General features: G+C 36.7%; 1 protein-coding gene, 1 long non-coding RNA gene and 1 pseudogene across 15 annotated transcripts in view; 2 read left to right on the top strand and 1 right to left on the bottom strand.

Annotated features, from left to right (window-relative positions):
• LOC143673921 (voltage-dependent N-type calcium channel subunit alpha-1B-like) overlaps window positions 1–20,510 on the bottom strand; it is a 268,765-nt gene that overhangs the window by 101,476 nt on the left and 146,779 nt on the right. For 10 of the 14 annotated variants that reach the window (XM_077149029.1, XM_077149028.1, XM_077149024.1 and 7 more), the window contains one exon: window positions 11,539–11,649. In XM_077149029.1, the coding sequence (XP_077005144.1) occupies window positions 11,539–11,649 (111 nt within the window). Of the gene's footprint in view, window positions 1–11,538; window positions 11,650–13,792; window positions 16,324–19,401; window positions 19,628–20,510 lie in introns of all 14 variants that reach the window. The other 4 variants (XR_013170762.1, XM_077149032.1, XM_077149039.1 and 1 more) reach the window with 3 other exon arrangements.
• Window positions 9,710–11,020, top strand: LOC143654277 (N-acetyltransferase ESCO2 pseudogene; annotated as a pseudogene).
• Window positions 13,992–17,081, top strand: LOC143673923 (uncharacterized). The gene is made up of 2 exons (XR_013170763.1): window positions 13,992–14,130; window positions 16,905–17,081. It is a non-coding gene; the product is annotated as an uncharacterized LOC143673923 (long non-coding RNA).

Here is a 20,510-nt window from a genome sequence, read left to right as displayed (position 1 = left end):
TAAAAATAGGCCCGCAGCTCAGGTGAATCTGGTCAAAGCAGAAGTTGCTGATTTTTGCCCTGGCACCAAGGGGGCAGGACTGACAGAAAAAGAAAAAAAAAAAGAAGAAACAGAGGTTTTTTGTGGCTGTGTTTCTACAAAGGCTTGACTGTCTTTGGATACAGCGGCAGGTCTCCTCAGGCTGCAACTGCCCCAGGCATAGGCAGAAACAAGAATGCTTGAGATCTTGTCTGGAGCTTGTGCCTTCCCAAGGGGAGGGGTGAGGCCCAATCCAGGTGGAATTCCTCCCTCAAGGAATTCAGACATCAGAGCCTGGAAATTTGAAGCCATTAAAACCAACCTACAACCTCTCCTCTGTCTCCCCACGCCCCCAGCAGGGAGAGTCTGCCAAAGTTAAAGGTACTGCATCATCTTATGCTGGTGGGACCTGCAGGCAGACAAGTAATACATACTGAATACTGGGCAGGATAAGAAAAACAGAGCCCAGAGACTTCACAGGAAAATCTATCAACCTGCTGAGTCTTAACCTCAGGGAAAACTGAAGCAGGTGACTCTTTCCTCCTCACAGGAGGACAGTGTGGTCTGGGAAAATCCGGCTGGGGTCTATTATACCTAAATAGACCCTCCCAAGGGTGGGGGGCAGGAAAGGCAACATACAGGCAGGGAAAGAAACAAGAAAACAAGAACTGAAAAATTATCCTCTGTGAAACAAAACCTAAGCTAGTAGTCCAGAATAAGCTGAACTGAATGTCAAAGAACAGACAGACAACAAATTCATCCAGCAAGAATCCTAGGTAAAAGAAGTGAAAACAATCTCCAGAATAAACTAATTAACACAATTAAATATCTAGAAGCCAGCAAAAAATAATAAATCACTCTAGGAAAATTGAAAATATGGCCCAGTCAAAGGAACAAACCAACAATTCAAATGAGATACAGGAGTTGAAACAATTAATTCAGAATGTATGAACAGACATGGAAAAACCCATCAAAAATCAAATCAATGAATTGAGGGAGGACATAAAGGAGGCAAGGAATGAACAAAAAAAGAAATTGAAATTCTGAAAAAACAAATCACAGAACTTATGGGAGTGAAAGGTACAGTAGAAGAGATGAAAAAAGCAATGGAAACCTACAATTTAGATTTCAAGGGGCAGAAGATAGAATTAGTGAGCTGGAGGAAGAAACATTGGAAAAATGACAAGAAAAGAAAATATAGGAAAAAATGGAAAAATATGAGCAGGGACTCAGGGAATTGAATGACAATATGAAGCACATGAATATACATGTTGTGAGTGTCCCAGAAGAAGAACAGAAGGGAAAAGGAGGGAAAAAAACTAATGGAGGAAGTTATCACTGAACATTTCCCAACTCTTATGAAAGACTTAAAATTACAGATCCAAGAAGTGCAGTGTACCCCAAAGAGAACAGATCCAAACAGACATACTCCAAGACACTTACTAATCAGAATGTCAGAGGTCCAAGAGAAAGAGAGAATCTTGAAAGCAGCAAGAGAAGAGCAATCCATCACATACAAGGGAAACCCAATAAGACTATGCGTAGATTTCCCAGCAGAAATCTTGGAGGTGAGATGACAGTGGGATGATATATTTAAATTACTAAAAGAGAAAAAATGCCAACCAAAAATTCTATATCCAGCAAAACCGTCCTTCAAAAATGAGGGGGAAATGAAATCATTTTGAGAGAAAAAATCACTGAGAGAATTTGTGACCAAGAGACTGGCTCTGCAAGAAATACTAAAGGGAGCACTAGAAGTAGATATGAAAAGACAGGAGAGAGAGGTGTGGAGAAGAGTGTAGAAATTAAGACTATCAGTAAAGAAGAAAAGTTAGATATGACATATAAAATCCAAAAGGCAAAATGGTAGAAGAAATTACTACCTGTACAGTAATAACACTAAATGTTAATGGATTAAACTCCACAATCAAAAGACATAGATTGGCAGAATGGATTAAAACACAGGACCCATCTATATGCTGTCTACAGGAAACACATCTTAGACCCAAGGATAAACAGAAGTTGAAAGTGAAAGGTTGGGAAAAGATATTTCATGCAAATAACAATTAGAAAAGAGCAGGAGTAGCTATACAAATATTCAACAAATTAGACTTCAAATATAAAACAGTTAAAAGACACAAAGAAGGGTACTATATATTAATAAAAGGAACAATTCAGTAAGAAGGCATAACAATCATAAATATTTATGCAGCAAGCCAGAACACTCCAAAATACATGAAGCAAACACTGAAAAGGGAAATAGACACATCTTCCATAATTCTTGGAGACTTCAGTTCCACATTCTCATCAATGGACAGATCATCTAGACAGGGGATCAATAAAGAAACAGATAATTTGAATAATGCAATAAGTGAGCTAGATGTAACAGACATTTATAGAACATTACACCCCACAAAGGTAGGATGCACCATTTTCCCAAGTGCTCATGGATCATTCTCAAGGATAGACCATATGTTGGATCACAAAACAAGTCTCAACAAATTTAAAAAGATTGAAATCATATAGAACACTTTCTCAGTTCATAAAAGAATGAAGTTGGAAATCAATAATAGGCAGAGTGCCAGAAAATTCAAAAATATGTGAAGGCTCAACAACACACTCTTAAACAACCAGTGGGTCAAGGAAGAAATTACAAGAAAAATCAGTAAATATCTTGAGGCAAATGAAAATGAAAAAACATCATATCAAAACTTATGGGATGCAGCAAAGGCAGTGCTAAGAGGGAAATTTATTGCCCAAAATGCCTATCAAAAAAGAAGACAGAGCAAAAATTGAGGAATTAACTGCCCACTTGGAAGAAGTAGAGATAGAATAGCAAACTAACCCCAAAGCAAGAAAAAGGAAAGAAATAATGAAGATTAGGGCAGAAATAAATGAAATTGAGAACGTGAAAACAATTGAGAAAATCAACAAGACCAGGAGCTGGTTCTATGAGAAAATCAGTAAGATTGATGAACCCTTAATAAGACTGACAAAAAGAAGAAGAGAGATGATGCAAATAAATAAGATCAGAAATGGAAGAGGAGGCATAACCACTGACCCCACAAAAATAGAGGAAGTAATGACAGGATACTATGAACAACTTTATGCTAATAAATACAATAATGTAGATGAAATGGGCAACTTTCTAGAAAGGTACAAACAACCAACTTTGATGCAAGAAGAAATAGACAACCTTAACAAACCAATCACAAGGAAAGACATTGAATCAGTCATTAAGAAGCTCACCAAAAAGAAAAACCCAAGACCAGATGGCCTCACAGGTGAATTCTACCAAACATTCCAGAAAGAATTAGTACTAATCCTGTTCAAACTCTTCAAAAAAAATTGAAGAGGAGGGAATGCTACCTAACTCATTCTATGAAGCCAACGTCATCATCATACCAAAGCCAGACAAAATTATTACAAAAAAGAAAACTTCAGACCAATCTCTCTAAAGAATATAGATGCAAAAATCCTCAACAAAATTCTAGTAAATCGAATCCAGCAACACATTAAAAGAATTATACATAATGACCAAGTAGGATTCATCCCAGGTATGCAAGGATGGTTCACCATAAGAAAATCAATTAATGAAATACACCATATCAACAAATCAAAGCAGAAAAACCACAGATCATCTCAACTGATGTAGAAAAGGCATTTGACAAAATTCAACATCCTTTCCTGTTGAAAACAATTAAAAGGATAGGAATAGAAGGGAACTTCCTCAAAATGATAAAGGGAATATATGAAAAACCCACAGTTAACATCATTCTCTATGGGGAAAATCTGAAAACTTTCCCCCAAAGATCAAGAACAAGACAAGGATGTCCACTATCACCACTGTTGTTCAACATTGTGTTGGAAGTTCTAGCCAGAGCAATTAGACAAGAAAAAGAAATACAAGGCATCAGAATTGGAAAGGAAGACGTAAAACTCTCACTGTTTGCAGATGATGATACTACATGTTGAAAACCAAAAAAATCCACAGCAAAACTATTAGAGCTAATAAATGAGTACAGTAATGAGCAGTCTGAGAGGTCAATCAAGAAAAGTATTCCATTTACAATTGCAACCAAAAGCTTAAAATATTTAGGAAGAAATTTGACTAAAGAGACAAAGGACCTATATGAAGAAAACTACAAGAAATTGTTAAAAGAAATCACAGAAGACCTGAATAGATGGAATGGCATATCATGCTCATGGATTGGAAGAGTAAATATAGTTAAGATGTCAATTCTACCTGAATTGATCCACAGAGTCAATGTAATACCAATTCAAATTCCCAAAACTTACTTTTCAGAAATAGAAAAACAAATAACCAAATTTATCTGGAAGGGCAGGATGCCCTGAATTGCTAAAAGTATCCTAAGAAAAAAAGTGAAGTTGGAGGTCTCACGCTACCTGACTTTAGGCACATTATGAAGTGACAGTGGTCAAAACAGCATGGTACTGGCATAAAGATAGATATACTGACTGTGTTAGTTAGATGCAGTTGTCAACTTGGCCAGGTGAGCATACCTAGTCTTGTTGCTGAGGACATAAGCCAATGGTGCGTGAACCTCATCTGTTGCCAATTACATCTGCAGTCAGCTAGGAGGCGTGTCTACTGCAATGAGTGACAACTGACTTAATTGGCTGGTGCTTAAATGGGAGATTGCAACATAGCACTGCTAGCAGCTTGGTATTCCTCATCTCAGCACTTGCAGCTCAGCCCAGGCCCTTGGAGATGGAGATTACCCCGGGGAAAGTTGTTGGAACCCAGGGGCCTAGAGAGAAGACCAGCAGAGACCATCCTGTGCCTTCCACGTAAGAAAGAACCTCAGTGGAAAGTTAGCTGCCTTTCCTCTGAAGAACCAACAAAATAAATCCCCATTTATTAAAAGCCAATCCGTCTCTGGTGTGTTGCATTCCGGCAGCTAGCAAACTAGAACACTGACCAATGAAACAGAATAGAGTGTTCAGATATAGACCCTCTCATTATGGACAATTGATCTTTGATAAGGCAGTCAAGCCAATTCATCTGGGACAGAACAGTCTCTTCAATAAATGATACCTAGAGAATTGGATATCCACATGCAAAATAAAGAAAGAGGACCCATATCTCACACCCTATACAAAAATTAACTCAAAATGGATCAAAGACCTAAACATTAGCTCTAAGACCATAAAACTGTTAGAAGAAAATGTAGGGAAATATCTTATAAATCTTATAAATAGGAGGCAGTTTCCTAGACCTTACACCCAAAGCAAGAACATTGAAGAAAGAAAGAAATGGGAACTCCTCAAAATGAAACATTTTTGCCCATCAAAGAACTCTGTCAAGAAAGTAAAAAGACACTCTACACAATGGGAGACAATATTTGGAAATGATACATCTGATAAAGGTCTAGTATCCAGAATATATAAAGAGATTGTTCAACTCAACAACAAAAAGACAGTCAACCCAATCACAAAATGGGAAAAAGACATGAATAGACACTTCTCAGAAGAGGAAATACAAATGGCCAAAAGACACATGAAGAGATGTTCAATTTTCCTGGCTATTAGAGAAATGCAAATCAAAACCACAGTGAGATATCATCTCACACCCACCAGAATGGCCATTATCAATAAAACAGAAAATGACAAGTGCTGGAGAGGATGTGGAGAAAGAGGCACAGTTATCCACTGTTGGTGGGAATGTCAAATGGTACAACCACTGTGGAAGGCAGTTTGGTGGTTCCTCAAAGAGTTAAATATAGAATTGCCATATGACCTGGCAATACCATTCCTAGGTATCTACTCAGAGGACATGAGGGCAAGGACACAAACAGACATCTGCACACCAATGTTTATAGCAGCATTATTTACAATTGCAAAGAGATGGAAACAACAAAAATGCCCATCAACAGACCAGTGGCTAAACAATCTGTGGTATATACATACAATGGAATATTATGCAGCTGTAAAACAGAATAAAGTTATGAAGTATGTAACAACATGGACAGACCTTAAGAACATTATGTTGAGTGAGATTAGCCAGAAACAAAAGGACAAATATTGTATGCTCTCACTGATATGAACTGACATTAGTGAATAGACTTGGAGAATTTCACTGGTATCAGAGACCATCAGGAGATAGAAATATGGTAAGATATTGGGTAATTGGAAGCTGAAGGGATACAGATTGTGCAACAGGATTGAACGTAAAAACTCAGAAATGGTCAGCACAATAATACCTAACTGCAATACAATAATGTTAAAACACTGAATGAAGCTGAATGTGAGAATGATAGAGGGAGGAGGGCTGGGGACACAAATGAAATCAGAAAGAAAGACAATAAAGATTGAGATGGTATAATCTAGGAATGCCTAGAGTGTATAATGATAGTGACTAAATGTACAAATTTAAAAAATGTTTTTGCATGAGGAAGAACAAAGGAATAGCATTACTGCAGGGTGCTGAAAATAGTTGGTAATTAATATTTAAAAATTTTAACTTATGTGTGAGACTAAAGCAAAAAATGTTTGATACAAAATTTGTATTTTGACTAGTGCCTTTCCTAATATAACTTATGTGGACAGCTTAATTGAACACCATAAGTACATGGAACTTGGAGTAGAACATGAGATTTTGCTGGTTTGTCCAGAGTGATGCCCTGATAAATTCCAGAGTGATTTGAACAGTGATCAAAACAGTATTTGCAAAGTCCCCTTCAGGGAATGGTGAGAAAGGGGGAAAATTCAACCCCCCCAAGTTGAATTCTTCACAAGCAGTGCAGACAACCAAAGCTATAGGCTGATCTCCCAATCCGGGGATTGTTCATATGAAATTTAACCCCAGAAAGGATAGGTCCAGCCTATTTAAAATTAGGCCAAAGATTCATCCCCAAGATAACCTCTTTTGTTGCTCAGATGTGACCTCTCTCTCCAGCCAACACTACGAGCAAACTCACCACCCTCTCCCTGTCTATGTGAGACATGACTCCCATGGTCATGGACCTTCCTGGCAATGTGGGACAGAAATCCTATAATAAGCTGAGAGTCAGCATCAAAGGATTGAGAAAAACTGTAGAATGAGCTGAGACTCAGCATCAAGGGATTGAGAAAACCTTCTTGACCAAAAGGGGGAAGACTGAAATGAGACAAAATAAAGTATCAAAGGCTGAGAGATTCCAAACAGAGTTGAGAGGTTAACCTGGAGGTTATACTTACACATTAAACAGGTATCATGTTTTTAGTCTAGATGTAATGTACAGGCTGGAGGGAACTGCCTGAAAATGTAGAGCTGTGTTCTAGTAGCCATGTTTCTTAAAGCAGATTGTATAATGACATAGTTTTCACAATGTGACTGTGTGACTGTACAAACCTTGTTGTCTGATGCTCCTTTTATCTACCTTATCAACAGATGAGTGAAACATACAGAATAAAGATGAATAATAGGGGGAACAAATGTTAAAATAAATTTAGAGTGAAATGCTGGTAAATGGTGAGGGGGAAGGGTGGGGGTATGGTATGTACGAATTTTTTTCTGTTTTCTTTTTAATTTCTTTTTCTGAATAAATGTAAATGTTCCAAGAAATGATCATGATGATAAATATGCAACTATGTGATGATATTGTGAATTACTGATTATATATGTAGAATGGACTGATCAAAAGTTAAAATATTTACATTTGTTTGGTGGGTTTTTCAGTATTCTTAAAAAAATAAAAATTAAGAAAGAAACAATAACAGAAAACTAGGTGTTAGAGAGGGTGTGGAGAAATAACACTCATTCATTGCTGATGGGCATATAAAATGGTGTAGCTGCTATAGAAGACAGTTTGGCAGTTTTTCAGGAAGTTAAACTGAGAATTACTACATGACCTGGCAATCTCACTACTAGGTATACCCAAAAGAATTGAAAGCAGGGACACAAACAGATACTTTCATATCAATGTTCACAGTAGCATTATTCACAATTGCCAAAAGATGGAAACAGCCCAAGTGTCCATCAACTGATGTACTGGTAAACAAAATGGTATACACGCATGATGGAGTATTGGTCAGCCATCAAAAGGCATGAAGTCCTGATGTATGTGACAACATGGACAAAACTGAGGTCACTATGCTGAGTGCAATAAGCCAAACACAAAAAAACAAATATTGTATGATCTTGCTGATACAAACTATTACAAACAAACTTATAGACTTAGAATATAGATTATAGGTTACAGGGCAACCTAAATCTAATGTATAATCTGTATCTAGATTATTACCTATAATTTATATCTAGATTATAACCTATATGTAGAGTATATATATCCTAGAATCTATATTTACAGCTAACCTATAATCTGTATCTAGATCATAAATCTATATCTAGATCTAGGTTACCACAGATTGTGGTTAGAGAATAAGGAGTTGATGCTTAATTTGTACAGAATTTCTACTTAGGTTGATTATAAAGGTTTGGAAATGGATAGTGATAGAAGTTAGGATTTAAGGGATGATTATGGTTACTGTATCACTATCTGTCTTTTTTGCTTTCTGGTATACTGGAATACTCAGAGGGAAATAGCTGAAATCATTACCCAACTGACTTGATCCCTCATAAAGATCCCTCAAAGCCTTTATTTTGTGCCCTTGTGATTGTAAAAACCTTGTGACTAACCTTCACTTGGACCCATTTATCCAGCTTTCTCATTTAGAATCCTGTGATTTCTAAAGACAGCCCCTCATGTTTACTAATAAAGGGTCTTGGGTCAGACCAGAAGTAATCTACCCAAAATCCAAAGATATCTTGATAACCAAATCTGAATCTAACCAAAATGGGCCCACCTGACAGGGGCAGTAGCTTAGATTTCAACTTACAAGTCACTATATTTCATTATAATACTAAAAAATCATGCCCAGCATAAGACCACCATTTTCTTACATAAGTTCTGTGACTAGGCATGTAATCAATCTGTGCATGATAAATAATTAGATCACTTCTAATTACATCAGCCTGTGCCATAGTGCTCATTATCCTAAAACCTGCCCATTTTTTGATAGTATAAATCAGAAGTACTGCAATAAACTATTTCTCTCTTTGAAACCCTGGCATCTCAGAAATTGGTCATTTGCTGCATTGGGCAAAAGAATCTACTACCTTCATTCAGTAATAGTGATGATGGTAGCATGTTATTGTGAGTGTGGTTAACAGCACTGAATTTTATAGGTGAATGTGGTTAAAGGGGGAAACCTTATGTTGTATACATTACTAGAATAAAAATGACAAGATGAAAGATAAGACTGTATAACACAGTGAACCATACTGTGCACCAGGCACTATAGTTCATTATACTAGTTTAAGCATGTTTGATCATGAATTATAACAAATGTACAATTAATACAAGGTTTTAACAATAGGGTGGGATATGGAAAAAATGAACCCAATGTAAATGATGGACAATAGTTAATAGTACCATTTTAATAATTTTTCATCAATTCTAACAAAGGTAACTACTGTTAAAAAAGAAGTACAATTATAAAAAAGTGGTATCATCAATTCTAACAAATATTCCACAACAATGCAACATTTGGATGGTGGGATGGTATACTGGAATCCTGTACTTATGCATGATTGTTCTGTAAACTCACAACTTCTGTAATAAAAAAGCAAAATAAAAACCATAAGGGAAGTGGTCTGGCTCTGAGTCACAGGGATTCAACTTAGAAGATGGCAGCTTTCCCAAGGGAAAAAAAAGAATATTCTTCAAGCTGTGATCATCTATTATCAGACATTCCATAAAAGAAATTAATTTGGGGCTTTTCTGAAAATACATTTCCATCACCTAATAAAAAGCACATTCTCCAAAGCAGTGACAAAAATGAAGAGGTGTATTGTTTTCAACAAGGTCACTTCATTTCAAGTCTGATTTATACATAAATTCTAACAACTAAAAAAATAGATTGCCATCTACAAATCAACATCCACCATTTAAATCTGCTGTGTCCATTATATTCTTTTACAACAAAAACAAGTGGTATCTCAATCCATTACAGAGAAAGCTGGTAAAAGAGAGTAGACTCACTTATCTAAAAACTAATAATGAAGATGAACTTTTACCAAGTGTGATGAAAAAAATATATAGGTAAAACCTATCTGCTCCAAGGAGATGAACAAAAAAACACAAGAGTTTAACTGCTAAGTACCAACCAAATTATAAGTGCATCAAGCCTGTGTCAAAGAATTCCAAAAATTCCACACAAAATAGAGTGACCTACAAGCCATTTGTGGAGAAAGAGAATAACTGTCATTCAGCTGCAAATAATCTGAATGCTCCTTGGGTTCTAAGCCAAAAAATAAAATCACAAGTTACACTTCAGGGTGGAGCAACAATTTTTAATAGAAAAAAATGCTCTTTTAAGAAATTGTCTCAGGAAAATAAATCATTATGGGAATCCACCCAAAAAAATAAATCAAAAGTGACTGAAGATTCTGATTTAGAGACTGTCAGTGAAAGAAAAACTTTTGTGACAAGGCAAGTACCAGAGTGCTTGCTACTATGAAAGGAACTGAACATTGAGCTATTGAGCTCAAGAAGTAAAAATGAAGAAAAATTAATGAAGGATTCATCAGTTTCTTCAAGAGAATGTAAACTGGATGAAAGTAAGCATTTTCCTTCAGATGATTCCCCTAGTGAAAGCATGAAGGCAGTTTCTTCTGAGTCCATTGTCTATCCCATCTCCAGTGTGCCTTCAGTCAATACAAAAAGGTCTCTAGCTGAAGAACAAGTCTTCTGTGGGGTCCATCATATCCACTAACTTCTGGAAACAGACCAATATGCAGAAAAATACCAAAGACACAAATAAAAAATGTAAAGACCAATTCATCATAGATGCAGGTCAGAAAAATTTGGGGGCTACTATGTATAAGCCTTGTGGCACGATCTATACAGCTTCTAACCCTGAAGATGAACTACAGCATGTTCAGCAGAGATTTCTGGAATGAATCAAATATAAGAATTCACAAAAGGGTATACAATAAAAAGTGTCCCCTCCAACCCTTCTACTGATCCTCACATCCTCCTCCAAACACCCAGTTCCCATCTCTGGAGGTATCCAACATTAACAGTTTCCTCTGTATATTTTCCAAAGATATACTCTGTATACATAAGCAAATATTATCACATGATTTTTAACCTTTTTATGGTGTATCTTGCTACATAGAAAATTAAAAATTTTTACATAAAAAAACATAAGTAAAGAGTAGTGTCACTGTCTTGCTCTATGTCCAACAGCAGCAATCTATTCATTATTGCTTTTGACCCTTAACACAAATATCAACAGTTAGCATCTTCATATTACAAAAATTATTTTGACCTCACAGAACTCTGGAAAGGTTCCTGAAGACTAGAGATCACACTTTGACAATTACTGGCTATTTAAACAATACTTTCACTGGAGGTGATTTTTAACTATTTCCACTTTTATGGGCGCTCTTTCATAAAACTTATTAAAATACATGCACACACTGTGATACAAAATGATGGCTAAAGAACTCACCTGGAAGTTTATTCATTTCTGCTGCTCCAGGGAAAAGGTAGAAACTATGAAGCCAGAGAAGGGGAAGCTGACAGGAGTCATAGGATCTTATCTTGCAGCTCCAGAAACCACCTATGAGAAATTTCCATACAACATTTTTGCAAAGAAAAAACCTCTGGAAAAAAATATCTTTGACTTTTCATATGCAATTAAGAAGGGCTATGATGAATGTTCATCTCTCCATGGGTGATTCTGACATAATCTTGATGAACCTGGAACATTTTTATTGAGTAAATAGAAGCATTTACTTCCTACTGGTTGCTTTAAAAATTGTATCTGTTTATAGTAAATAACACAAAAGAATTTAAAATTTAAACATCAAATAATAGATAAGTTAAGCAAGGTGTATAATATATCCAATGATGGAACCCTACACTAGTATCACAAATCATATTGAAGAGAAATATTCACTGACATGGAATGATTTTGAGGTTACATGCCAGAACAATTTCTCCTGTTAATATACTAAATTTCACAAGGTTAGAAAGAAAGTCTTTTCAAAGCTCTCAATAATGAGATGCTTCTTCTCCCTAAACTGCAGTTTCTCAAAATCACTTTTCCAAGAAGGTTGTTTTAACTTCAGTATGATAAACAACAGTGGACCTGGAGACTTCAGGTGTGCCTCAGCTTCCACAACTCAGGACCCCAGTGACTGTCTTACTTTCAATTTCAGTATTTTTAAAATGAGGAGGAATTAAATAACTTTGAATATGCTTTCATGTACCATCCTGATATTATGTCTTTGCCAGAAGTCTAATACAGTGTTCTGGAATTCACTGACCCCTCAAACACTGACTTGGGCCTAGTGTAAAATTTAATTAGGTCTTAATGAACTCCCATGTGATCATCTACTCTACTGACAGTGGCAAAAACCTAACTTCTACTAAAATAACAACTGGACACCATAATCCCAATTTGGTGACTTATTTGTTGCAAAAACAACTAGATGCCATGAACCTGAAATCCACATATGAGCAGAAACCAGCCTGGGGCTTTTACAGAAAGACTAATAGGAAACCCAGATAGCAGCAGCCAGTCAGAGGCATTACATCACTTTCATAATACTGGGCATGGATGAGTCCTAGTTTTCATCTTTAAGAAAAGTCCCATTTTTCCTCTTTGACCTTGGCCTGAACAGGTTCTGTAGTAAAATTCAACACTGAGTGCTCAATTTGTGGTTTCAGTTTACTTTGTTCTCTTTAACTGTCCTTTGAGACCAGGTTGGAGGATGAAGGAGGAAAGACGTTAATTTACCTTTTGACCCCTGGGTTCTGAGGAGGTAAGATTAGGTCACTACACTCCATAATTCTCACCTGGTGGTGCTCAGGGATAAAGACCGTGCATTTTAGTGTGGAAAAGGGGATGGACTTTAGAATATAACAAAAAAAATCTAAATCCCGATTATCTGCTTACTCCATAATTCTGGACAAATCACTTTCTCCTTCTGAACTTTTAGTTACTTCATTAAAATGGAGACAGTGACACCGATCCAAAGGATGGTTGTGTGGTTAAATGGGCCAACACTGAAGAGAATACTATGCTTTGCAATAAAAGCAGCTCCCCTCTGAGAATTTATCACACTGTATATACTACCCTATTTAATACAGAGCATGACGAAGGTTATGTGTTGGTGGTACATGGGATAAAACAGTCTCAATTAAAAGATGAGTATCTGAGGCTTGCACGTGAACTTTGGCCCGAAGTCTCTCCGGCACTAAACCTGATGTCTAAGCAGCAGCACCCAGACCCGCCGCCCTGACGTGGTGGGTGAGGGTCCACGCCCCGCGTGGCCTCTCCCTTTGCTCGCAGCCGCCTCAGTGCGTGAAACCTCCAGAGAAGGAAGGGTCCCGACCCTTCTCAGACTCCGCCCAAGGCCCTTCCCAGGTTGTGTCAACCCATTCCGCCACCCTCCCTTGACCCCGTCCCGAGGCCTTCCTCAGGCTGCACCCGGACACCTTCCTCGACCCTCCCCTGACCCCGGCCCGAAGTCCTCCCCAGGCTGCACCCTAACCCTTTCCTGACTCTCTCCGGAACCCGGCCAAAGGCCCTCCTCAGGCTGCACCCGACGCCTTCCTCGACTTTCCCCTGACCCGCGACCTGACCCTTCCCCGACCCCCGGAGACTGTGGCGGCTCCCGAGGCCCGACTCCGCCCAGTCGCTGAGACCCTGCTGTCCCCGCCTTGGCCTGACGCCTGCAGAGCGACCTCAGACATACCTGCAGGGGCTCGGCCTCCACTCACGACCCGCGCTGAGCACCGCCCCTTCCTCCGCACCATTGGGGAACCCCGAGGCTCCGCCGCACGCTGCGGAGACACAGCCTGGGACAGCCGGAGTGTGGACAATGGCTGCACATGCGCAGAGCGCCTGGGGCAGGGCACGCACAATTTTGTTGACGTCACAGTCGTTGGCATGGGCGGGGCGTGTCCTGCTGAGGCAGGGTCTGCTGGAGGCCTGGGCCATTTGAGACCCACAGCAAGGACTGGGGTCCACGGACGCCCCCCACCCAGGGCCTTGAAGACGGAGGCCTACCCTGAGGAGATGCCGTGAATGTTGGTGGGTAATTTAAATAACCACCTGGAAATTGTCTGGTAGTTCAGCAAACAATAACACCCTCTGAGAGACGACTTTATCTTAGGAATGCTTGCCTTCAAAATTGTGCAAACAGTACATGGGGAGTGCAGTAAACTAGAAAATATGTATGAGCTGGAGCAGAAGACAAGGGCCATACACACCCCTTCCTAAAAGAGAATGAAGAAGCTTGATATTAGATGCACACCCTTCTAAAAACTTTACATAATTTTTATCCTAATGGCAGAAAGCTTTTTAACTATCATTTCACTGCAGAATATATGCTGAGACTCTTTCATGGTCAGTAACTTTATGTTGTCAGTTTACTCATGCCAACAAGAGAATTTCTTCTCATACAAAATCATTACAAATGTTAAACTTTTCATAATGAAATTAATTTTTAAATGTGCCTGATCCATATTGGGATATATGTATATATATACCTACATATATGTAAATGCATACATATATGTAAGCACACAAACATGCACCAGTTTTCAGGATGGGAGTATTACTAGACAAAAGCAGTGGATTCTTTTGCCTGATGCACGCACCCCATGTATTGTTTGCACCAATTTTCATTCTTCCAGGACCCAAATCCTTGTTTTGTTTTCATTGTTTGTTTGTTTAGTTTTTGCTTATTTATTTATATATTTAATATCACAGTTCTTCAGTGATTTTTTAAATAAAATTACTAAGTGGTTGATGTTATCCAGTGAATCTCCTTGTTTAGACTTAGTCCTCATTGCCCTCATTATACAGCACCAACTCAACTTCCCTTTAGTAATCAACATCGATCCCCCTGGCTGGTGAAATCTCATTCTCTATGCATGGATGAATATGTATAATATTGACAGACCTCTCCCACATTAATCTCTATTCATCTTTGATCTTAGTTTTTCTCAAATGGACACAGATACCTGCCATGACATGAAAGTCCTGGCTACATTTGATTCATCGTGGGAAAGGCAAAGAGCTAAATCAAAATAATCAAATCAAGTCCCTGGGATATTTAATGCTTGGACTGACATAATGTTTCCTCATTAATAATTGTGAATATGAAACTCATGGACTGACTTTGTATTATCAACCAGTGAGCAAGGTGAATGTGCTGGGAATCTGAAAAACTTCTGAGGTGAATTAAAAACTGAATGAAAAAAATGACAAAAATGCCAGGTAGCAGTTGTTTCCCTCTTGTATTCTTATCCATTAATAAGGATGAAGCCTTTTGTAAGAAAGTCAATGTCTTCTTGATATAGAAATTGTATTTTGAGAGAATAATGAAAGCAAAACAATTATTTTAAAGTACAATAGATACTCACAAGGGCAAAGGTGCAGGGTTGGATTAGTGATAATTGATTTGGTTATTTCTTACATCTCTAATGTGGTGAAGTTTATATACAAGTAAATGTCAAATTAATTGAAGAATCAAATCTTCTTTGACAAATGGAAGGAACCAAGTGCTTTATGAGAAAGAAAATGAACTGATATAAAAGGGAACTGAAATACTAAAGGACAATCTGTGAATATGTGATAAATAAATGTAGCCAATACATTTAGATAATGTAGTTAATTAAAAAGGCATTGACCTCAATGATAGGGAATGGTAAATTACTATTGGACTTCAAGTACCATAGAATATATCCCATGATTATGTTTTATCATAGGTGCGTATGTGAGTGTGTGTCCTTATTACCAGCCAAACCGCTACATTGTTTCTTCTTTCCAAATTTGGAATATGCAAACACAACCAAGTAATAAATACACCTATATTACTCTACTACTACTTTGTCCCTCTTTAACCAATAGCACTGTTACCAAAATATATATTAAATTCTATATTTACCACCAGAAGTGCCAGCACTACCACGAGAACGTTATAATATTTGAATATTTAAAGCATCAGATGTAAATGAATCCAGTCTAACTATACTTTTTATGATTGGAAATGATATGAAGATATACTACAGCATTCCCCCATTTACAGTATCAAGTCCTGGACTGATTCTCAGTAATACTGAGAATCCCCATGGTTGGGATGACTCTTTGATAGTCCATTACTTAGACCTCATCCTCTTAAGGAACTCCTGGCCCTTGAACAAAGTATCCTTCAGTGCACCTTTCATGGTTTCATTCCGTAGACTGAAGATGAAGGGATTCAAGAGAGGTGTGATGACACTGGAGAGGATAAAGAGGATCTTGTTGAGATGCAGGCTGCTCTTCTGGGAGGGATGGACATAGACAAAGATGGAGATCCCATAACCCATGGAGATCACAGTAAAGTAAGAGGCACAGGTGGCAAAGGCTTTGTGTTGACCTTGGCCTGAGGGTATCTTCAGAATGGTGGAAATGATGTAAGCATAGGATACCACTGTGGGTGAGAGGGAGCTGATGAGTAGGACAAGGGAGCTGTTGAAATTCAACAACTCAGTGGCACGTATATCAGCACAGGCCAAATGGAGGAGTGGGGCACTGTCACAGAAAAAATGATCAATCTCATTGGGGCCACAGTATGGCAGTCCTGCTTTAAGGATGGTAGATGGTAGGATGAGGAGGAAGCTGTCTACCCAGGAGAGGATGGCAAGACGGACACAGAGTGTGCTGGTCATAATTGTAGGATACTGAAGGGGGCTGCAGATGGCCACATAACTCTCATAGGACATGACAGCAGAAAGAATAAACTCAGTGCATCCAGACAGGAAGTAGAAATAGGATTGGATGACGCATTCACTAAATGAGATTCTATTCCTTTCTGACAGGAAGCCTGCCAGCATCTTGGAAACAGCACAGGTGGTGGTTAATATTTCACTGAAAGAGAGATTGCTGAGGAAGAAATACATGGGTGATTGATGCCTGTAATCCACAAGGATCAGGGTAATGATGAGGTTGTTTCCAAATACTGTCACCAAATAAGCCAATAAAAAAATTTAAAACAAGAGACACTTCAGTGCTTGAGAGATAGGTATCCCAATTAGAATGCTATCTTGCACATAGTCCAATTCTCTCTCTCCATGCTAGGTGGGGAATCTATTCTCTTAGGAGAACCAAAAAAAGAGAGAAATGTTAGATATATTACTCAGTAAAACAAGATTTTCAAAGATAAAGGGAATTGGACAATCTTATTCATTCTATTTCTACCAAGAATAAATTATATGGTTGAAAATATGGCTCTGTTTAATTTTTCTTATAACTTTCCAGATAAGAATATATGAACTTCAGTGTTCTCAATTATAATGATATATAAAAACACCCTTGATTGCCTTTACACAGTTATTTTTAACCCCAACATTCTTATTTTTACCAAAAATGTAAAAAAGATAGTAAGTAAAATTTCCTTATATATATACATATATATATATATATATCTAAAATTATTGGTGAAAATGCATTATAAGCAATTAATATAGTTCTTGTTAAGAATTATTATTGAATTTCATAGGTGATTTTTTTTCTTTTAAGTGAACTGGCACACATCAATATTTAATATATTATCCAATTAGCACAAAGCCTTAATTAAATCTCCAAGGCACAGACTAATTGGTTTATACAACTTTATCTCTATTTTTTATCTATTTAGAGTAGAGTACACTGTAAAAAATACCCCTTGCTGGAATGTAGAAATCACAATTAATTTACATTTTATCCTTCAGATACTAAAAGCAGTCATCCCTACAGAATTTAAATTTTTACTAATATTTTTGTTACTGTTTATTGTAGTCAATGTAGATTAATCTTATTAAATAGAACTTTTAAATGATAAAATAATAAATAGCTAAAGGGAATAGTTATGCAATGGATTAAACTTTCAAAACTCTTATTATTTAGAGAATGAATTCTAGAATAATCCATTAGCATTTTGTTGATTATTTCACGATGTGTCCATAAATCTTTGTGGTTGCAGTAGATATTAATTTCTTGCCTTAGCCACAATGTATGTTACAATACTTCTCTAATTATGATATAGATTAGTACTAGAGTAGGACTCACTTTATATAATTAAAATAAATTGGCAGAGTACACAGAGAAAACTCTGAATGTGAAAGTGATGTGAATAGATTTGTCATATTAAATGAAGAATTTAAAAATTGCATGTGATTTAAGAGGGCATGAAACCTCAAAAGAGATCCCCAAGCCAAAAGAAATACAGGAAAATCAATTAGCAATTTAAAAACAAGTAATGAATCACGCCACTAAAACTAGTATAGCAATTACACTTGTAAAAAACAGTAGCAGTTAGACAAGTACAACAATCAGAAAGAAATAAATATCAAATTTTGGGGTATGCAATTTGTATGAAACATATAAATATAATGGATCAAAAAGTTTAAAAAAGCATTGGTATATATATATGTTAAAATATAGAGTATAATATATAATAATGAAAAAATAATCTGACATACTCTATGTTTAATGATCAAAACACCAGAGAGTGAAAATATTAAGAAAAACATGCATATTATAAATATTTGAAGCATTTGTAATAAAATTATGGAAATACATAGAATATGAAAAATGAATTTAAGTGAATCAACAGAACATAAGATTCTATTCCTGGATTTTAAATCCTTATCTCAAAAATACTTCAGAATTCATGCAAAATCCATTTGTATATATTGTAATTCCAATCAAGTACTGGTATGATCTCTATTTTCTGCAAGAGATCAAAGTAAATTAAATGAAATTCTGTACAATAACTATTACAATTTTAAAATCTATCAGCATTGGTTATATACTATTAAACTACAGCAATTGGGACAACAATCCAAAAACTCATGGACATTTTTAACCATTCATTTTAATTGAGGTGAAAATTGTAAGGAAGAAAATTTCAAATTACAGAATATGAGGTTCCAGTAGAGCCTACCCTGCCTAAAGAAGCTGCATTAGGTGACTGACCATGGAGGTAGGATAAGTACATGTAAAATGGAAAGAAGAGACTAGGCTCTCAAATATGGTTGTATTCTCAAATGATGTTATAATTAGAGTACTGCATGGTATTATGTAAGGGTTCAGCCTAGGGGATGAAGGGAAAAAGAAAGAGAGGGAGAGAGAGATTTTTCAGGGAATATGCAAAAAATAAAAACTGTAGGCCATTGAATGATGGTTAAGGAAAGTGATGAGAAAACTCTGACTACTACAGAAACCAAACCATGTGTTGGTGTTTTTAAGCAAATTTGGTGAGATTCTATGTGTTATTAGATTGTAAATATAAATTCTTTAAGGCTTATTTAAATAAAATGTTTAAACAAAATCTACCTGAGTGGACATTGCACAACTTTCCCCAGCATCTATCCTTCAAATAAATCTCACACATTTGTTATGGGTCAAGGCCATCTTTTCTTCAGGAGTAACATCTAGATGCAATTTAGTAAATATTCCCTGTAGATCTCTAGGCTCCTTTTCTAGGATAGTTGACATTTTCCTTAACAATCCAAAACCTTGCTTGACAAGAGGTATCCTTTGTCTGGTGTAATTTCCTACACTGAGGAAAAAGGAAGAGAATGTCATGACTTTGATCCATTTTTCTTTCCTGTGGAATCAGGCTTCAGAGCTGAGATGGGGTTTGCATAGTAACTGCAGAGCCACACCCCTTCTGAGGTTGGGGTATAGTCAAACTAACACAGGTAAATTACTGCACAATCCTGGAAGAAGTTTTCACTGAGAAAAACAAGACTTTTAAATCAGCACAGGACACCTCAGGGGCAACTTTTACTAAAGGAATAAAAGCAAACTTGTTTCTATGCATTCTGCACATTTTGCTATGTAAACCCATTAATATAACTATTCCATAGAGATGCCAATACATGTAGAACACTTTACCTTCCCAGGAGAATTTTTTAAAGCACTGGGCCAAGGAGTTTCAACTAATGTGGACATTTTTTTCTGAACTGTTTATAGAGCCACAGAAGATATACATGTATATTATATATTTATATATTATGTATATATGTATGTGTGTGTATAATCTACAATTATGCTACCTCAGAACTTCAGCTAGCTGTGCTTCAGAGATAGGGAAACTATTGCTCACTTATAGAGAGTGACTAGAATGAATGCACAAAACTATTTCAAAAACTGAAGTGCCTGAATGTGAAATTAGGAAAAAAAAATAATTAGGTACGAGAAATAGCAGAAGTATATAAATTAACACTTTGAGGAAAAATTAGTTGGAGGTGTAATATTTTAAGTTCTTTGGTAATTACCATTAAATTTTTATGATACACATGTAACTTGCTAATAATTATTATATATATTTGTATTCCCTGCTTTAACCCTTGATATCATATCAATTTTCTATATGACTAAACATTTCATTGCAATTTTTAAAATTCTTCTACTACCAAGCACTGATGATGACAGAAATA

Source organism: Tamandua tetradactyla, chromosome 2 (assembly GCF_023851605.1).
Source record: "Tamandua tetradactyla isolate mTamTet1 chromosome 2, mTamTet1.pri, whole genome shotgun sequence".
Classification (NCBI taxonomy): Eukaryota; Metazoa; Chordata; class Mammalia; order Pilosa; family Myrmecophagidae; genus Tamandua; species Tamandua tetradactyla.
The sequence above is the reverse complement of the archived record's forward strand: the minus strand, read 5'-3'. Positions and strand labels throughout refer to the sequence as shown.